We start from the raw sequence: 15,255 nt of genomic DNA, 5'->3' as shown, positions 1-15,255 counted from the left end.
ATAGGAAGTACGCTCAGTGCTGGAAGATGACCCTACCCTTGCGTGGAATAACATGCTATCTCATATGGTTCATGATCATTTTTGACAGGGACAACCACCTGCCACTATCAGGACCGACCTCTCTCTGATGACGTGGATGGACAGTCGGAGGATCTTTAGCGATCATCAGTTTAGGAGGCCGCAGGTGACTCCGATTCCGATTCTGCCGCTTTCTTACCGAAATCGGTCTATGAACATGTGCTCGTGCCAATCCGAGGAGCCGATTCTCTAAATCTGGATGTTGACACCGTATAGTCTGGAGATGACAGCTCCTCAAGCACGCTATATGAAGCTATTCAGCCTGAGGAGGTAGTCTGCGATTCAGAGCTGCCGTGATTGGACAAGGGAGTTCATCTATGGTCAAGGCTGGGGCTGATGAGGACAGAGAGAGGATCGTGTCTATTGATACGCAGAAGGATTTCAAGGTCTATCGCGATGAGGAGGGCGCGTTAAGCTCGTTGAACTCATAGAAGAAATGTCTCGATGGTTGTGTGGTTGAGATCTTCCATGATCGTCTCGTCGGACTTTGGAAAGGAGCATAGGACGTCATGGCAATTGAAAACGACCCTTTCATGACCAATGTAGTACGCGCTACGGATAATATTTATACCCCTAGCCTTCCAAAGGTTGTCTCTGTTATTCTGACAGCACCTTATACATACTTTCATATCATAGGAACAATATGGCGCCGCACAACGGAATGCTGAATTGCAGATTATCCATTTTCGACGTGCCAACTGAGGCATGAATTCATTGGCCTGGACAACAGCTTGCACTGCAGGCCTTTCGGAACAGTGATTTCCAGGACAAATTGGCCCTGGCCAGGCCATCTGGCTAAGCGATCGACACAATTTAAGCCTGGAGAGAAGGGCCAAGAAATTGAACGCCTTCAGCAACCAAAATGAGGTCAGATATGAAGCTGGAACTCTCAAAGGGATGAAAAGAAGTGCGGAAGCATCTTAACACGGTTCTTGCTCGGACAGGATCGACAACCCTTCCCCATTGTCATCGGTGGAGACTGCTCGATTTCCTCTGCCGTCCCGTCGGTAATTTGTCAGGCCAATCCTGAGATACGAGCTGGACTCCCCTATGTGGATAATAATGAGAATCTCACTCTTCCGAGTGAGACTTCTACCCCGGGTATGCACATCTGGGGCGATTCCATTTGGACATGATCAAGTTGGCCAGATCCCAAAAAGGCTCGTGGCAATCATGGACTCGATGATATTGACTCATTTAACTCGGCACGAAGGTGGTCTTGCATCGATGTACAAGTTCGACAATGCATCTGGAGGACTTTTCGTTACTCCCGATAGCATTATGCTTTTTGTTTGGTCTTGACGTAACGTTATCACAATCTAAACCACAACATGTTTCCTACCTTCGAGACAATCAGTTCCACGTATTCACAGGCAAAGCAATCACTTCAGACCCGGCGGAAGCCATGAACGAGACTCTTGCTTTTCTCAAGAAAGACTGCGACATGATCTTGCTGCACTTCGACGTGGATGTCGGGGACAGTAGTAAATGACCACTCGGGAATTATCCTGGCCATGCCGGGATCGAGCTTGATGATGTCAAGAAGGTAAACCGAAACAGCACTAGCAGACCACGATCTTAGCGGTCTGGTAGTCACAGAAGTCAATCCAAACAACGGCCCTACAGGGAAGATGGTGGGTGATATCCTGTTCAAGGGGTTCGCGTGAAGAGCCAGGTCGCCATTCTCTGGCAAAAGGAAAAGGGGATAAGATGAAGGAAAGATCGAAGATGCCAAGCCTGAAAAAGGGGCAAAAGTTGACCCGCAAAAGTAAGAACCGAAGCTCCCTGAAATCTTTTTGCAAGATACTATATCGCTATAAGTAGTGATGCAGTCCTATCTTCCATCTACCCCCTATCCGCCCTCCGGCAACGGCTACTGGGACCCTGTGACATCCACGCTGAATTGGTGCGAGGAGGCAAGCAAGAAACTCACCCAAGTTGTCTTCATTAGCTGGAGGGGGGCGGCTCCAAGCTGCTGCTGACTAACCATCGTGTGGATGCAATAGGACTACTATGCCACCATCTACTCGGCGGAACTCGTCAACTCCCTAACGAACCTGGCATTCGTCTATCTCGCGTACAAAGGCATATCAAGCTGCCTCCGCAATGGCCATGATACAGTATTCCTGCTCGGCTTCGTCAGTTACCTAGTTATTGGCTTGGGGAGTTTCTGTTTCCACTCGACGTTGAAATGTAGAGACCCAGCTCCCCGTTCACCCTCCCTGTCAATTGACTACCGTCGGACTGATTGACTGACTGACCATTTGCTACTATAGACAACATGCAACTCCTCGACGAGCTGGCCATGATCTACACGACATGCATCATGTTCTACGCAGTTTTCTCCCACAGACAGTCGAAGCAGATGTCGATACTGATCGCCTTGCTCGCTGTTGGCATCGGAGCATTCGTCACAGCCTACTATATGTACATCAAAGAACCCCTGTTTCACCAGAACGCATTTGCGCTCTTGACTGCGATCGTCTTCTTTCACAGCGTTTACGGTATGGAAATCAATCTCCGACCGGCCTGGAAGGTCAAGAAGGGCGCGTGCACGAGTGCCAATGACGATGCGGAGCGCGTCAGAATGGATCGTCGCGACCGGCGGATCCTACGAATCATGTGGGGGAGGATGATCCCCGTGGGACTTGGGTCTTTTGCATTGGGCTTCTTGATTTGGAATTTGGATAGGGCTTTTTGCTCTACGATCCGAGGCTGGCGAAGAGAGATTGGTTTGCCGTGGGGGATATTGCTCGAGGGTCATGGCTGGTGGTGAGGAATTTTTTGAACGAATTTGCCTTTGTTTCCCTCTTGCTGATGTCCCAAGGCATATATTTACCGGAATCGCTCAGTACTTCAACCTTACATGGAGTATATGGCTTCGATACTGCTTTGACGGTAAACAGGACGAAGTGGAATTGGTATGGCCTGCTACGTTTGCCTCTATGCCGTCAGTGGAAAAGGTCAAGGCCGGTCCGAAAAAGCGAGCATGAAGTAGGAAATTACGATTCAAGTTCATCATGATCGAGAAGGCCACGTTACTTGGGCATGTGGTCGAGATTTCGGGTCAGAGGTTGACATTTAAATGAGCCACATCAAGAATAGATGTTACTCGGCTAGCATGACCATGGCATGGGACTCACTTCAGTCAGGTCCGTCAATTTTGGTTGACGACAATTCTTCCTCGAGAACGTGTCCACTCCCTGGAACTCTACCCTCGAACCTCACAATCTTTCGCCCTCTGAGCCCCATCCTACGATTTCGACATGCGCTTGCGCTCAGCCTCCAGAATCTCCACAATGGAATCCTCAATCGACGGCCTGGTCGGTTTCCAGCCAAGGTATTTCTTAGCACGTTCCGCCTTGCCCCTCGAATTCAATCCCCAGCTAACGGCCTCGAAGCCCGCCAGCTCCATTGCCTCGTCCTTCCCCACCGAATACTCCTCAAGATCGGAAATATATCCCAATCTCTTGGCTTTGTCTGCCATTGCCCTCGACAACTCAGCCCAAATATGCTCCCCATTCTCGGTGAACATGTATCCCTTTGCGCCCCAGATCTCATCATTCGTATCCTTCTCAATCGCCTTGTTGACCAGCAATCGGTAGACTTCGCTCAAATCTTCAATGTGAACGTTATTCCATCTCGCTTTGCCCTCACCGACCACCGGGATACCACCCTTTTTCAGAATGAGGCTGGCGAGCTCATACGCCTGTCGACCACGACCACTTACGGGACCGCGGCCCTGGCCTGGAACAGTTATGAGCTTGTTGCGCTTCCATTCGCGACTAACATACCATAGATCGTTGGTGGACAGACAATCACCGTCTTCACGCGATCAGCATATTTGATTCCAGCGTCGAGAACAATTTTGTCCACGTTTCTGTGAAACGCTTCCTCAGGGAGACTGGTCAATTCGTCGACACCGCTTAGGTCGTTGTACTGCTTGACAGACCATTTTCCAAGGCCCTGGAAGTTGTTCTCGGAATCCTGGAACGTCAAAATACCCGTGCCGCCCGTATGCAGCCAGTAACCAGGGCTGTCCTTGGTGTGTCCATTGACCAGGCCTGTGACGATTGCTTTTGCGGCTCCTTCATGATCAGATGCATCTGCAGCATCTGGCAGGAAATGTCAGTAGAAGATTCAAGAAGACCGAGTCGTGACCTACGAAGGATGATATCAGCGTTCGCGGCTTCTTCTTCCAGGAGACTTGATGAGTCCAAATCTCCCAGAATTATTTTGGCGGTGGGATATGCCTTTTGAACCAGATCTGCCTTTTCCTTTGTTCGAACTAAAAGTCTGTACTCAAAGTCTGGATGCTCCTCATAGATGGGCTTGATCGCATCGCCGGCTATGTAGCCAGTCACCCCGGTTCTATTGACGGCGTCAACGATGTGAACATCGAGATCGGTTTCACTCACATGAAGATCTTGAGGGCCATCATGAAAGCAGTATCTGACGAAAGATAGCGATGGAAAATGAATCGACGATGACATGAGGGACGGGTCGAGAAATAAGTCATCAGTTACGGCAATGGTCACGAAATCGCTCGCCTATTGGGTCAGCGCAAAAACGAATTCTGGGCGATGGTTCTGGCTACATACTTTAACGGCTAGAGAATACAGCACCATATAGCCGTAAAGTTTACTTTATTAGAAGGGACAACCATGTTGGACCTTGTGAACATTTGCTGACAAGATCTCTCTTGGACGTTTGGAAGGGCAAGATGTAGACTTTGTCTTAATTCATGGAGAATCACAATGAGAAAGACAATGAATGGAGAATCAAATATTTTGTATGACGTACTAGGTACACTTGCCAGCCAATGCGCGAAGCTCTTCTGGTTGATCAAATTATTCCCGACATTTGCAGGCATGAACATGTTCAGCCATTCACGTGCTCATTCACGAGCCAATTTGGTTCCCAAGTCCTTTTGCTCGGGCTGTTTGATGAATCAAGTGGTGACTCATACCATGTGTCATGACAATTCAAGTCTGGACCGCAATACTTTCTTCGCCCGCTTCCCCACTGACCTCATCTTTCTTTCTGCCATGGGTATCTTTGGATTCATCTGCTCCCTCCACTGCAATAGTTTCTCCACGCGATTCATCGTATCGACGTTATAATTCCAGCATCTCTTCTTTGATTTAGCAGCACCTGACGCCTTAGGCTGTACTTCAGTTCCAGGAACGGCATTCTCTTCATCCGTGGAGATGCTGTCGACAGTTGTCCTAGAGGTGCCACTCTTTGGAGTTGTAGCCCATTCGTTTCCAGTATTGCTTTTTAGTCGCAGTTTTGTTAGCGGCTCGGCTAACTTGCTGGAACCGCTCTTCTCCGAACATTGACTGGTTGCCACTCGGCACTTTGCCTGCCACTTCTTCATTCAATCGAGAATCATCTCTTAGCGATATTACTCCTAGTCATGGCAAGTCTTCTCAAGAAACCCTTCAAGCTTGGCCTTGTGCAGTTAGCATCAGGTAAGTGGTGAGTGCCAATCCCCCGCAACGAAGTTGGATTCATACTGATCTACTCCAGGTGGTGACAAAGCAGCAAATCTAGCCCATGCTCGATCAAAAGTGATTGAGGCAGCCAAGGCTGGTGCTTCGATGATCGTCCTTCCCGAATGCTTCAACTCCCCATATGGTTGTCAATATTTTCCCAAATACGCTGAGACTGTACTACCGTCACCTCCGTCCAAAGAAAAGTCACCCTCGTGGCATATGTTATCCTCTGTCGCAGCAGAGACCAAGACGTATCTAGTGGGTGGAAGTATACCAGAGTTTGTGCCTGAGACCAAAGAGTACTTCAACACTTCATTGGTATTTTCACCTGCGGGAAACCTGATTGCGACGCATCGCAAGACACATTTGTTTGATATCGACATTCCCGGCAAGATCAAATTCAAGGAAAGTGATGTGCTATCTCCGGGCAACAAGGTGACTCTAATCGACCTGCCAGAATATGGTAAGATTGGACTGGCAATATGCTACGATGTTCGTTTCCCCGAACTCGCCATGATTGCGGCTAGGAAAGGGGCCTTCATGTTTGTTTATCCCGGGGCTTTCAATACCACGACAGGACCGATGCACTGGTCTTTGCAAGCTCGCGCGAGAGCAATGGATAATCAAATCTATGTCGCAATGTGCAGTCCTGCCCGAGATATGGAAGCAACATATCATGCATACGGACATTCCATGGTTGTGAACCCAAATGCTGAGGTTCTTACCGAGGCAGAAGAATACGAAACTACTGTCTATGCCGAAATTGATGGAGCAAAGATTGAAGAAACAAGAAAAGGCATTCCCATCTACACCCAAAGAAGGTTTGATGTCTATCCTGATGTGAGTGCTGGAAAGGTGCGTTATGAGGATGAAAGCAGTGGCAGCCAATCCTAGGACATACCTAGCTTTACAAGTAATATTATAAAATCGTTGGTCTTTGTGGTCTCAACGATGGCTAAAACATAATTGTGGCACCTCCAAGGACACACGTGATACAAAATCTTGGCATAAAACTTCCCATTTTGGCCTAGCCCACACTGCTTGTGCCGACCAAATTATCCAACAGCCATTTGGATTTCTCTCGTCAACCTCCCTCTTTTCTTCACCGCTGATCCAGTTTAATCTGTAGGATACGCCTCTCTCTCTTCTCTTCCCAGTCTCCCTCAAACTGTGCAACTCCAGGTGTCGGAAAGGATAAAGTCAAACTAACCCCTCATATCCACAGACCGTCGCCATGGCGAAAGACAATCCCAAGACTCAATCGAAAAAGACGACATCTGCGCCCAAAAAGTCGCGCTCTGCGATCTCAGATGTCGTCGCCCGCGAATACACCATCCATCTGCACAAGCGAGTATGTCTATATACCTGAACCCAAAAGTTCTCTCCGCGAAAGATTCCCAAGATTCCCTCAAGCGAATGGCGAAGAGGAACAAGAAAGAGATCAGTTTTATGAAGTCCACCCGAATGGCTTGCCACGACAATCATCTTTTCAAAAATATTCCCTTCACTTTCCTGTTTTCAAATATCAAGCATTTTGGACGGAAGACTGATTGATACATTTCTTTTTTCACAAAAGGTTCATGGCATCAGCTTCAAGAAGCGAGCGCCTCGCGCGATCAAGGAAATCCGTAAATTTGCCACCATGGCCATGGTACGTTCTACATTCTTCTTCTACTACCCCAAAGGACTCCGGAGAGCTAGGGTCATCCTTCACCTTCTCTCCCCTGTCATTTTTCCACAGTGCTGACGTGTGTTTGTGCAGGGAACCCGCGACGTCCGCCTCGACCCCCAACTGAACAAGAAAGTCTGGGAGTCTGGTATCAAAGGCGTGCCATTCCGACTGCGTGTGCGCATCAGCCGTAAGCGTAACGACGAAGAGGGCGCCAAGGAGAAACTATACAGCTATGTGCAGGCTGTGAACGTCAAAGAGAAGGAGGCTAAGGGTCTGCAGACGGTTGTTGTTGAAGACGCATAAATCACTCATTCGATCAATAAATCAATCTGTGGATCCCTGCCGCGGGGGGGGGAGTTGGGAAAAAGGGGGACAGTAGCTGTACCTTGATGCAATGATAAGAGGAGAGCTCGGGAAGACCTTGAATCGAACTCGGCGTTGACGAGACCAGGAGGAGGAAATAAAAGATGTGCTTTGGGGCCAGATAAGATGAAGGGCGAGGAATTACGGTTAAAATTTTGACCGTGGAGACAATACGCCTGAATGACCAAGCCTTGTCATCACCAAAAAGATAATCATCGGAGCAACTTTCGACGTCAATCTCGCATATAAATTGCATGGCGACGGGTACTTTCGAGCTTTACTATTCCTCAAAAATGAGAAAATCATGACTACATCGAGCCTCGTTTGTGTCTGATGTTACTCATCCGTCCTTGTCCTCGATTTTATCAACCGTGGATACAATAATCTAGAAAATTGCGGTACTCCTACACGACTTGAGGACTTTGCAAAGATCCAATGAGCAAAGGTTTGCCTCTAAATAAATTCCGTTCATTCATCAACTATGAACACAAGTCATCTTGAATTCTCGGCCTGAATGACAATCATCTGCGCACCACTTCCACTCCTTTCCAACAATTTGATCATCAATGCTTTTACATATCAATCCTCTCGAAGAAGAATCCATCAAGACAATCAAGGAGTGACGACGGGAGATCTTCTCATAGGCTCTCAACATGAACAGTCTGTCCACTGGGAGCTCGATGACAAGATGCCATTGGACATCTGTCAGAGATCACCACCGGGGTCTAACCATCCATGGAGTCACCGAGGCTCAATCTATCATCTCCTTCGTCCCTTCATAACATATCGTTCTGTCAGTCGACGCAAAATCGAAATGAGACAAGGCAGCTCAACTCAGTCTCAAAGACTAGGAGACAGGATTCCTTTCCATCATTTCGGACCCCGGACATCCACAAAACTGTGTTGAAGGAAGGAGGAGACGAATCCGCTTGACATGATGATGACCATATTTGTTGTACACACTCGAATTCCGGCCGTAGATACACTCTCCAACCCACTCGTAGTCGTTGTGACTGAGAAAAACAACCGCGCTGGTTGTGTTCTTAACAAGTTGTAAGCCAAATGCGGAAAACAAGCACATCCCAAACTCCTTCGCTGTGCATTTACAGTCCGAGTGCTGTGCACGCAGTAATCTGAAACATATGCAATGCCGAGCCGAACGCCCTCCCTGCCACCCTGCGGTTCGGATCCTGCAATTTTGTTACCCAAACACCAAAGCCCGCTTTTTGCAAAAACAAGGTAACACGTTGTTGGATTAAATATTATGGGACTCGTCATGCACTTTTATTGTCGTCCATGACCTTGGCAAGTTCAATTGCCAGTTCGGGAGACTTGACTTTGAAAACCCATCGAGTCAGATTTCCTTTGTAGAAGAGAGCACCTCTGACTGCACCGCTCTTGGTGGAGGGAACACTCTCGTATTGCACACTGTCGACGAGATGAGAGTTGATCAGAATAGTCGCGCTGGGTTCAACTCGGAAGACGACACGAGTCTTTCCGGTCGTATTGTCCTTGAGAACACGAATTTGACCGACACCCATCGAGTTCCAGTCATTGGGGGTTAACTTGGTCCCCTTGGCTGTTTCCTTGTTTACGTACATGAGAGCCTTTGATCGACTCTCCCACAAACAAGTTTCATTTTCTTCACCTGCTCTGGAGTCCATCAAGGATGTCTGTGGATCTTTCGCTTCGTCATCGTTGGTGGTCTCATTCCCGGTGTCATTGGTAGCAACAGATTCGTTGTCTGTCAATCCAGGAGAGGTAGCACGGGAGGAGACTGCCGAATTGGTCACCGAACCACCTCCAAGGTGAGACACAGCTCCTAGGAAACCTGGTGCTGGCGTCGAAGTGGGTGCACCAAATTGGAAGCCAAGATGATTGGAAGCTTCGGAGCCTTTCGATCCTGCTGCAGATGTACCAAAAAGCGAACCAAATGGTTTTGGTGTTGACGACTCTTTCTCTCCAGGCGACGCAGCCGTGAATTTGAATGTAGGGGCGCTTGTGGGTTTTTCTGCATTGCCGAACGAAATGGGTGCCCCCTCTTTCCAGGTATTGTCAGTTCCGGGTGGAGAATTGAGAATCGATTTAGACAGGCTGCTGGTATTCTTTTCCGCATTGCTCGGTGTACTCGGACGTGAACCAAACATGCCCTCTCCAGGAACTGGGCCATCTTTAGTCAATCCACCAGCAAAGATTGAAGCACCCGGCGTTGGCGTCGGAGTGGTAGCTGGTGCCGATGGAGTGAAGTTGAAGGTCGTGGCAGGTTTGTAAGGCGACTTTGAAGCACCAGTGGCCGGAGTGATCGGTGAGAATGATGGAGCTTCAGGCGTAGACTTGCCAATGTGAGATCCCCAAATGGACGGCGGAAATGAAGAATTTTTGGCAGGCTGCATAATAGGACTGGAATCCGCGGCAGGTTCTTGCTGGTCTCCATCGGTTGGAGTGGAAGCGGTCTTCTCTTTCATGTTGGGGTTGGGTTCAATTCGATCAAACAAACTTTTCCCTGCATTTGGGTTTTTCCTTGCTCGGTCCATAGCAGCTTGTAAATCATTATCATCAGAATCGTCTTCATCCCCATTTTCTTCGAGAACTTCGTCTTCCTGAAGATCATCTTCTCCCTCTTCATCATCGCCATCACCGTGGGAGTCTTCGTCTTCATCGCCTTCGGCTTGATCATTATTTGACTCGCTGCCTTCGTCGTCGCCAGCGACCTCGGACTCTTCGACGCTTGTCCCTTTGGAGCTGGGAGGGACGACCGGATTGGCCGAGGCTGCTTTCATGAAGCCACTAGAAGTATGCGTCGAAGTGTCTTTGTCATTCTTTGGGGCAATCGATGTCGATCCCAACGAGAAGGTTGGTTTGGAAGAAGTCGTTCCAGATCCGGATGCCACGGTTGGCGTAAAGCCGCCGCTCTTAGCGATAGCATCAATCTTTGCTCGTTTTGCTCGCATTTCTTCTTCGGTTCGTTTCCGGAATGCTTCTTCGTCATCTTCATCGGAGTCAAAATCCTCGGCCTTGCGTTTCTCAATAAGAGTCTTCGCGAACTTGTCTGCATTTTCTTTGGCTTTTTGGCCAAAAGTACTCATGAAATTTGTACCATCGGCTCCCAACCGAGGTGCTTCGAAAGCAAGTTTCTTGGGCGGTGATTTCGTTGGGGTCGTTGAATCTGGCGGTGCCGAGATTGTGTCTTTCTCAAACCGTGCAAATTGATTAGAAGTGGCATTGGAGTCTGAAGCAAGTCCTACAAAAGGATTTGGAGTTGGCTTGGGTTCTGTAGCAGCCTGTCCTACCGTTGCATCCGACTTTGATTCCGGGATCATATTAGTAAGTAGGTTTTTGGCCCTTGATGGGGTTGAATTCCTGATGGCAGGGGACGCTGATTCCTGAACTGTGGAAGATGTGCTAAATGAAGCAGATACCCTTTGAGACTTTGCAGCAGAGGTCTGCTGCGTGGTCTCCGAACGGGTTCGCTTATTGAGGGTAGATTCCTCGTCTTCATCATCGATGCGATCGCCTTTGCGTTTCGTCCCCGCAGCACTGCGCATATACAGACCTAATGAAGCACCAATACCGTCACGGGCCGACACGTAATGTCGAATAACATTTTCAAAGTCGTGTTGGGATGCGTCTAGACTTGCCAATTGTGCTTGCAAACCACGATTCAAGGCATGCAATCGATAATTGCGGTCATATTCTCGGAATTTTCCGGCATCCAAATGACCAGGGATTATTTGGGGACCTTTTGTGTAAATGGGACATTTCACTGGTGGCAGGTCTGATGCAACCTTTGTCATCTCAGATGATCCTGGTGGTTGCTTATCTGAGGCCGTTCCCAATAAATCTGGCTTCGAAGTTGGTAGATTGATGACTGAAGCGGGTGCTGTTGCAGACGAGGTTGACGGCGGAGCAGCGTTCCGCGTACTCGGAGGTTGCTTCGTCTCTGGCCGACTCAAACCACCGAACCAAGAGGCGGCAGATGGGGGTTGCGGGGTGCTGACTTCAGGAGTTTTGTCGCCCACTTGACTTGTAGCCTTGGGAGTGGAAGAAAACAGACTTGGGGCCATTTCCTTCGGCTGGGTGGTGCCATCGGGTGTCGGCTGTAATGGCGCGCCAAAGGCGAATGCTGGTTTTGCAGGAATCTCGGACCCACCACTTGCCTTTCCAAACAATCCGCCAGTTGTTTGATTGCTTTCCGTTGTGGCATTGGCAGGAGAAAATAATCCGCCGCTGGAGTCAGGTTGGGACGGAGCTGGAAAACCGAACAAGGGCTTCGTGGTGGTATCGTTGGTTTCCTTTGACTGGGTGCTTTCTTCATCGACTTTTTCTACCGCAGGCATGGATATTGGAGTCCGTTGAATGTTGGAGGACTCTGGAGGGTTCGCAGGTTTCGTGCCGAGAGAGAACTCACTCGATGGCTTAACTTCGGCCGGCTTTGGCTCTGAAGTGTCTGCCGTCGTTGCAGTTGGTTGAGTCGTTTGACCAAAATCGAATGCCGGTTTGGATACCATAGATGTCTGCGATGTATTGGTCGCCCCAGCAAAAAGACTGGAGAAAAGATTTTTAGGAGTCTCTGTGCTTGGTTCTGAGGATGAAGTCGCCGGCTTCTCTGATGACACATTGCCAGGTTGACTCTCCGTCGGCGCTTGCGGGCCGGATGTAGAAGAGCCAAACAAAGGAGTGAAACCCTTTGTCTCTTCACTCTTGGACGCACCAAGGCCGGCAAAAGGATTGTGGGAAGTTGGAGACGGCTGGGTCTGCCCGAATAGAAACGGAGAAGCTGTAGTCGCGGTTCCAAAACCCACGGTTGGTGTTTGAGTGGTTGTGGTTGTGGTGGTGCTTGAACCGAACCAACCGCCGTTATTCTGGCTAGTCGGCGCACTTGTACCAAAGCTAGGACCAGAGGGCTGACCTGGTGTAACAGTACTTGTTTGTCCGAATGCGAATTTGGGTGCTTCAGGTTGAGAAGTAGTTCCTTGACCAGATCCAAAAGATGGGAGAGGGTTCTGAGGGACCGAAGTGTTTTGGCCGAAGTTGAAGCCCGTGGCCGGTGTTGAGGTAGTAAATGCGCCATTGGCGTTACTGTTCTGGCCAAAAATGAAGGTTGATGCCTGAGTCTGCGGCGCAGAGACGGCCTGGCCGAATCCACCAAATGAAGGCAATGATGGCGAAGTTTGAGGTTGTGAAGGTTGTCCAAAAATGCTGTTTGGTCCAGATGAATCCTCCGGTTTCGAAAGCCGACCAAACAGACCGCCACCATTCATGTTTGACGACTCGTTCATGCCAAATGCTCCACTCGATGGCTGTTGTACCGGTTGACCAAAGGTAAATCCTGAACTTGTATTGTCCATATTATTTGCCCCAAAAGCACTACCAAATATCGGTTTCTTTTGAGGAGATTCCATCGAGACATCTTGCTGCTGGTTGCTCGTGGTATTTCCGGTCCCGTTCAAAGAAGCAAAGGGGTTCGGTGTTGTGGATGGGGCGCCGAAGGTGAATGAACTCGACTGGGGAGGTTGAAAGGTGAAGGACGCATTTGTCCCCGGGGGGAAAGACTGGCTTGCACCAAAGGTAATGCCACCATTCATATCCCCAAATGCCTGTTGCTGCGTGGTTTGTCCAAATATGCTCGAGGTGTTGCCGCCGTGAGAGGAGGAATGGGAGGTGCCTGGGCGGTTGAACCGGCCTTTGGGCGTGGCCATCCTATGAATCAGGTCAGTATCAATTTTCACAAACCCTTGTGCGTGAGTTCCGAGATTGGGACACGAGCGTTGACATCCATGTCATCTGGCAGAGCAACTGTGGCGACGGGGAGGGTGTGAGGGACTGCATCTGAGGAATTCGCTCTGCGGCGACGACAAAAACAACGCGACAACCAAAGCAACGGGATCAAAATGATGAAACTTACCTTCTTTTCGCAAGCTGTGCTGCGGTTGACATCTTGGGTTTGTCCTCGCCGTACGTTGAATTTGCAATTGATCCGTTCTCCTTAGTGATGTATTCGTCTGCGACACGTTTCGGCATGTCACTGGAGGGAAAGGGACAGCCGAGAGAGGAGGGTAGGGTCGAGGAGGAAATGAAGAGAGTGTACCATCGAGGCGGACGCGTCGAGAAGAACGTTGACGGCAATAATGGCGTGCCTCTGGTGAGAGCTGATCGATGTTGGCAGTGATGAAGTTTCCTGCGCTGGTATGCCCGTCCGCGTTCTTTTGCTCCCAGTTTCAGCACAAAAAGAATCGAGTCACGCCTTGGCGCACGTGACTGTCCGTGCTCACTTTGTGGCTCCAAGCTTTCAATTTCCCGACGCCCCCGCTCTCGACTTCGAGACCCTGTGGTGTTCACGACAATATTCGTGAGAGTCAACAGACTGAACTCGACTGATAAGTCATGCTATTCAACCACACTCTGGTATTGAAAGCCAATTTGCTCTATCGTACTGGTTTCAAATCTATTGGATGACTGCGTTTCGGCATACTCTCAAACCAAGTCTATCAGTGGGAGTGTCCTATCAGGCTGGACGACTGTTCCTATTGTGCCATTGACTACCATCAGATCCCATTGCCTGCTACCGGATAAGAGGGCTCAAAGTGCAGAACTGCTTGCAAATTATTTACTTCGTGCGCAGCCCAACTTCCTTTGATTGATGTCTTCAATGCTTCTGCGCGGGGGGAACTCCGCCTTTATGTTGTTCTCACTTTGATATCTTCATTATTGGATGTCATTCCTGATCCGATGAATGAAGTACAAGGCGCATTTTCTACACCGCACTGTTTGATCAGATATGGTGCACAACGTCCACCAGTTCATGCAGCTTCCAGGCCAGAAGGATGCAGCAAGTATTCAAGATTGGTTGCCAGGGCTCTAGTCCAAGTAACACACCCAAAGCAACTCGAGATGCAGCCCCCCTGATATGTGTAAGTATTGATTTCACCAGATGTTCACTGAGATATCCACAAAAGCCAGGTTATGTCAGTTGGCGTATTTGAGAATACAAAGAATTCAAAATACTCTGGGCGAGGCGCGGCCTTTCAGACCGAGAAGCAGAGAGGTTGGACAAAAATGAGAGGACAACGGGCACAGCAGCCGGCGAGGCGTGATGCAGAGCAATTCATAATTCATCAGATGGCTCAGCCCAAACAGCGATTGCGTGATGAGGCAGTCCGTCAACTGTCACCGTTCGCAGCCTTCTCGAACAGCTGGTCCAGGAGTCCAAGCCTCCTGAAGCCCATCCATCGCCTCTAACCGGAGTAAGCTTAACTCAAAACCCAAGCCAACCACCAAAGCCGAGGCGGCCATTCTGGCCTTAAGGGTTGCCCTGGAAGCTTCCCGCCTCCCCCAAAATGATCCTTGGCTTAACTGGGTTTAGCGACAAGCTAACCCTGTTGGAGGCCGTTGGCTTCCACTTCCACAGTATTTAGACCCGCAACCCTTGAACCTCATCACCAAAGTTCTTTATCGAACTGGACCAATGTCACCACTACCCTCAACGAACACCGTATTCCTGCACCCTGCCTCCTGCATACGGCTGGATGCTGCCAAAAGGTAACAAAATGGTTGGACCTGTAACATGCGATGCTTTTTCCTGTCATGATGATTCTTCCAACGCGGTATTTAGTTTGCAGGTGTCCCCATTTCCAGTTGAATAAC

At 49.2% G+C, this 15,255-nt stretch overlaps 6 protein-coding genes across 6 annotated transcripts; 4 read left to right on the top strand and 2 right to left on the bottom strand.

Annotated features, from left to right (window-relative positions):
- Positions 1 to 1,321: 1,321 nt before the first annotated feature.
- On the top strand, positions 1,322 to 1,570 carry Z518_02610 (uncharacterized protein; the record flags this gene model as incomplete). The annotated part of the gene is made up of 1 exon (XM_013419638.1): positions 1,322 to 1,570. One exon carries the CDS (start codon positions 1,322 to 1,324, stop codon positions 1,568 to 1,570), a length of 249 nt encoding a protein of 82 aa, XP_013275092.1.
- Positions 1,571 to 1,904: 334 nt separating this feature from the next.
- Positions 1,905 to 3,071, top strand: Z518_02609 (uncharacterized protein; the record flags this gene model as incomplete). Its single annotated transcript, XM_013419637.1, has 4 exons — positions 1,905 to 2,015; positions 2,085 to 2,271; positions 2,355 to 2,850; positions 2,906 to 3,071. The coding sequence occupies 4 exons, from the start codon at positions 1,905 to 1,907 to the stop codon at positions 3,069 to 3,071; spliced, it is 960 nt and encodes a 319-aa protein (XP_013275091.1).
- Positions 3,072 to 3,331: 260 nt separating this feature from the next.
- On the bottom strand, positions 3,332 to 4,571 carry Z518_02608 (uncharacterized protein; the record flags this gene model as incomplete). The annotated part of the gene is made up of 3 exons (XM_013419636.1): positions 3,332 to 3,825; positions 3,873 to 4,193; positions 4,244 to 4,571. The coding sequence occupies 3 exons, from the start codon at positions 4,569 to 4,571 to the stop codon at positions 3,332 to 3,334; spliced, it is 1,143 nt and encodes a 380-aa protein (XP_013275090.1).
- Positions 4,572 to 5,497: 926 nt separating this feature from the next.
- Z518_02607 (uncharacterized protein) lies at positions 5,498 to 6,470 on the top strand (the record flags this gene model as incomplete). The annotated part of the gene is made up of 2 exons (XM_013419635.1): positions 5,498 to 5,552; positions 5,611 to 6,470. The coding sequence occupies 2 exons, from the start codon at positions 5,498 to 5,500 to the stop codon at positions 6,468 to 6,470; spliced, it is 915 nt and encodes a 304-aa protein (XP_013275089.1).
- A 340-nt stretch (positions 6,471 to 6,810) lies between these two features.
- Z518_02606 (uncharacterized protein) lies at positions 6,811 to 7,551 on the top strand (the record flags this gene model as incomplete). Its single annotated transcript, XM_013419634.1, has 3 exons — positions 6,811 to 6,927; positions 7,153 to 7,227; positions 7,339 to 7,551. 3 exons carry the CDS (start codon positions 6,811 to 6,813, stop codon positions 7,549 to 7,551), a joined length of 405 nt encoding a protein of 134 aa, XP_013275088.1.
- A 1,334-nt stretch (positions 7,552 to 8,885) lies between these two features.
- Positions 8,886 to 13,632, bottom strand: Z518_02605 (uncharacterized protein; the record flags this gene model as incomplete). The annotated part of the gene is made up of 2 exons (XM_013419633.1): positions 8,886 to 13,311; positions 13,517 to 13,632. The coding sequence occupies 2 exons, from the start codon at positions 13,630 to 13,632 to the stop codon at positions 8,886 to 8,888; spliced, it is 4,542 nt and encodes a 1,513-aa protein (XP_013275087.1).
- Positions 13,633 to 15,255: the final 1,623 nt, after the last annotated feature.

This window comes from Rhinocladiella mackenziei, assembly GCF_000835555.1.
Source record: "Rhinocladiella mackenziei CBS 650.93 unplaced genomic scaffold supercont1.2, whole genome shotgun sequence".
In the NCBI taxonomy this organism is placed as follows: domain Eukaryota; kingdom Fungi; phylum Ascomycota; class Eurotiomycetes; order Chaetothyriales; family Herpotrichiellaceae; genus Rhinocladiella; species Rhinocladiella mackenziei.
Note: the sequence above shows the minus strand (reverse complement) of the source record. Positions and strands in the feature narration are given on the sequence as shown.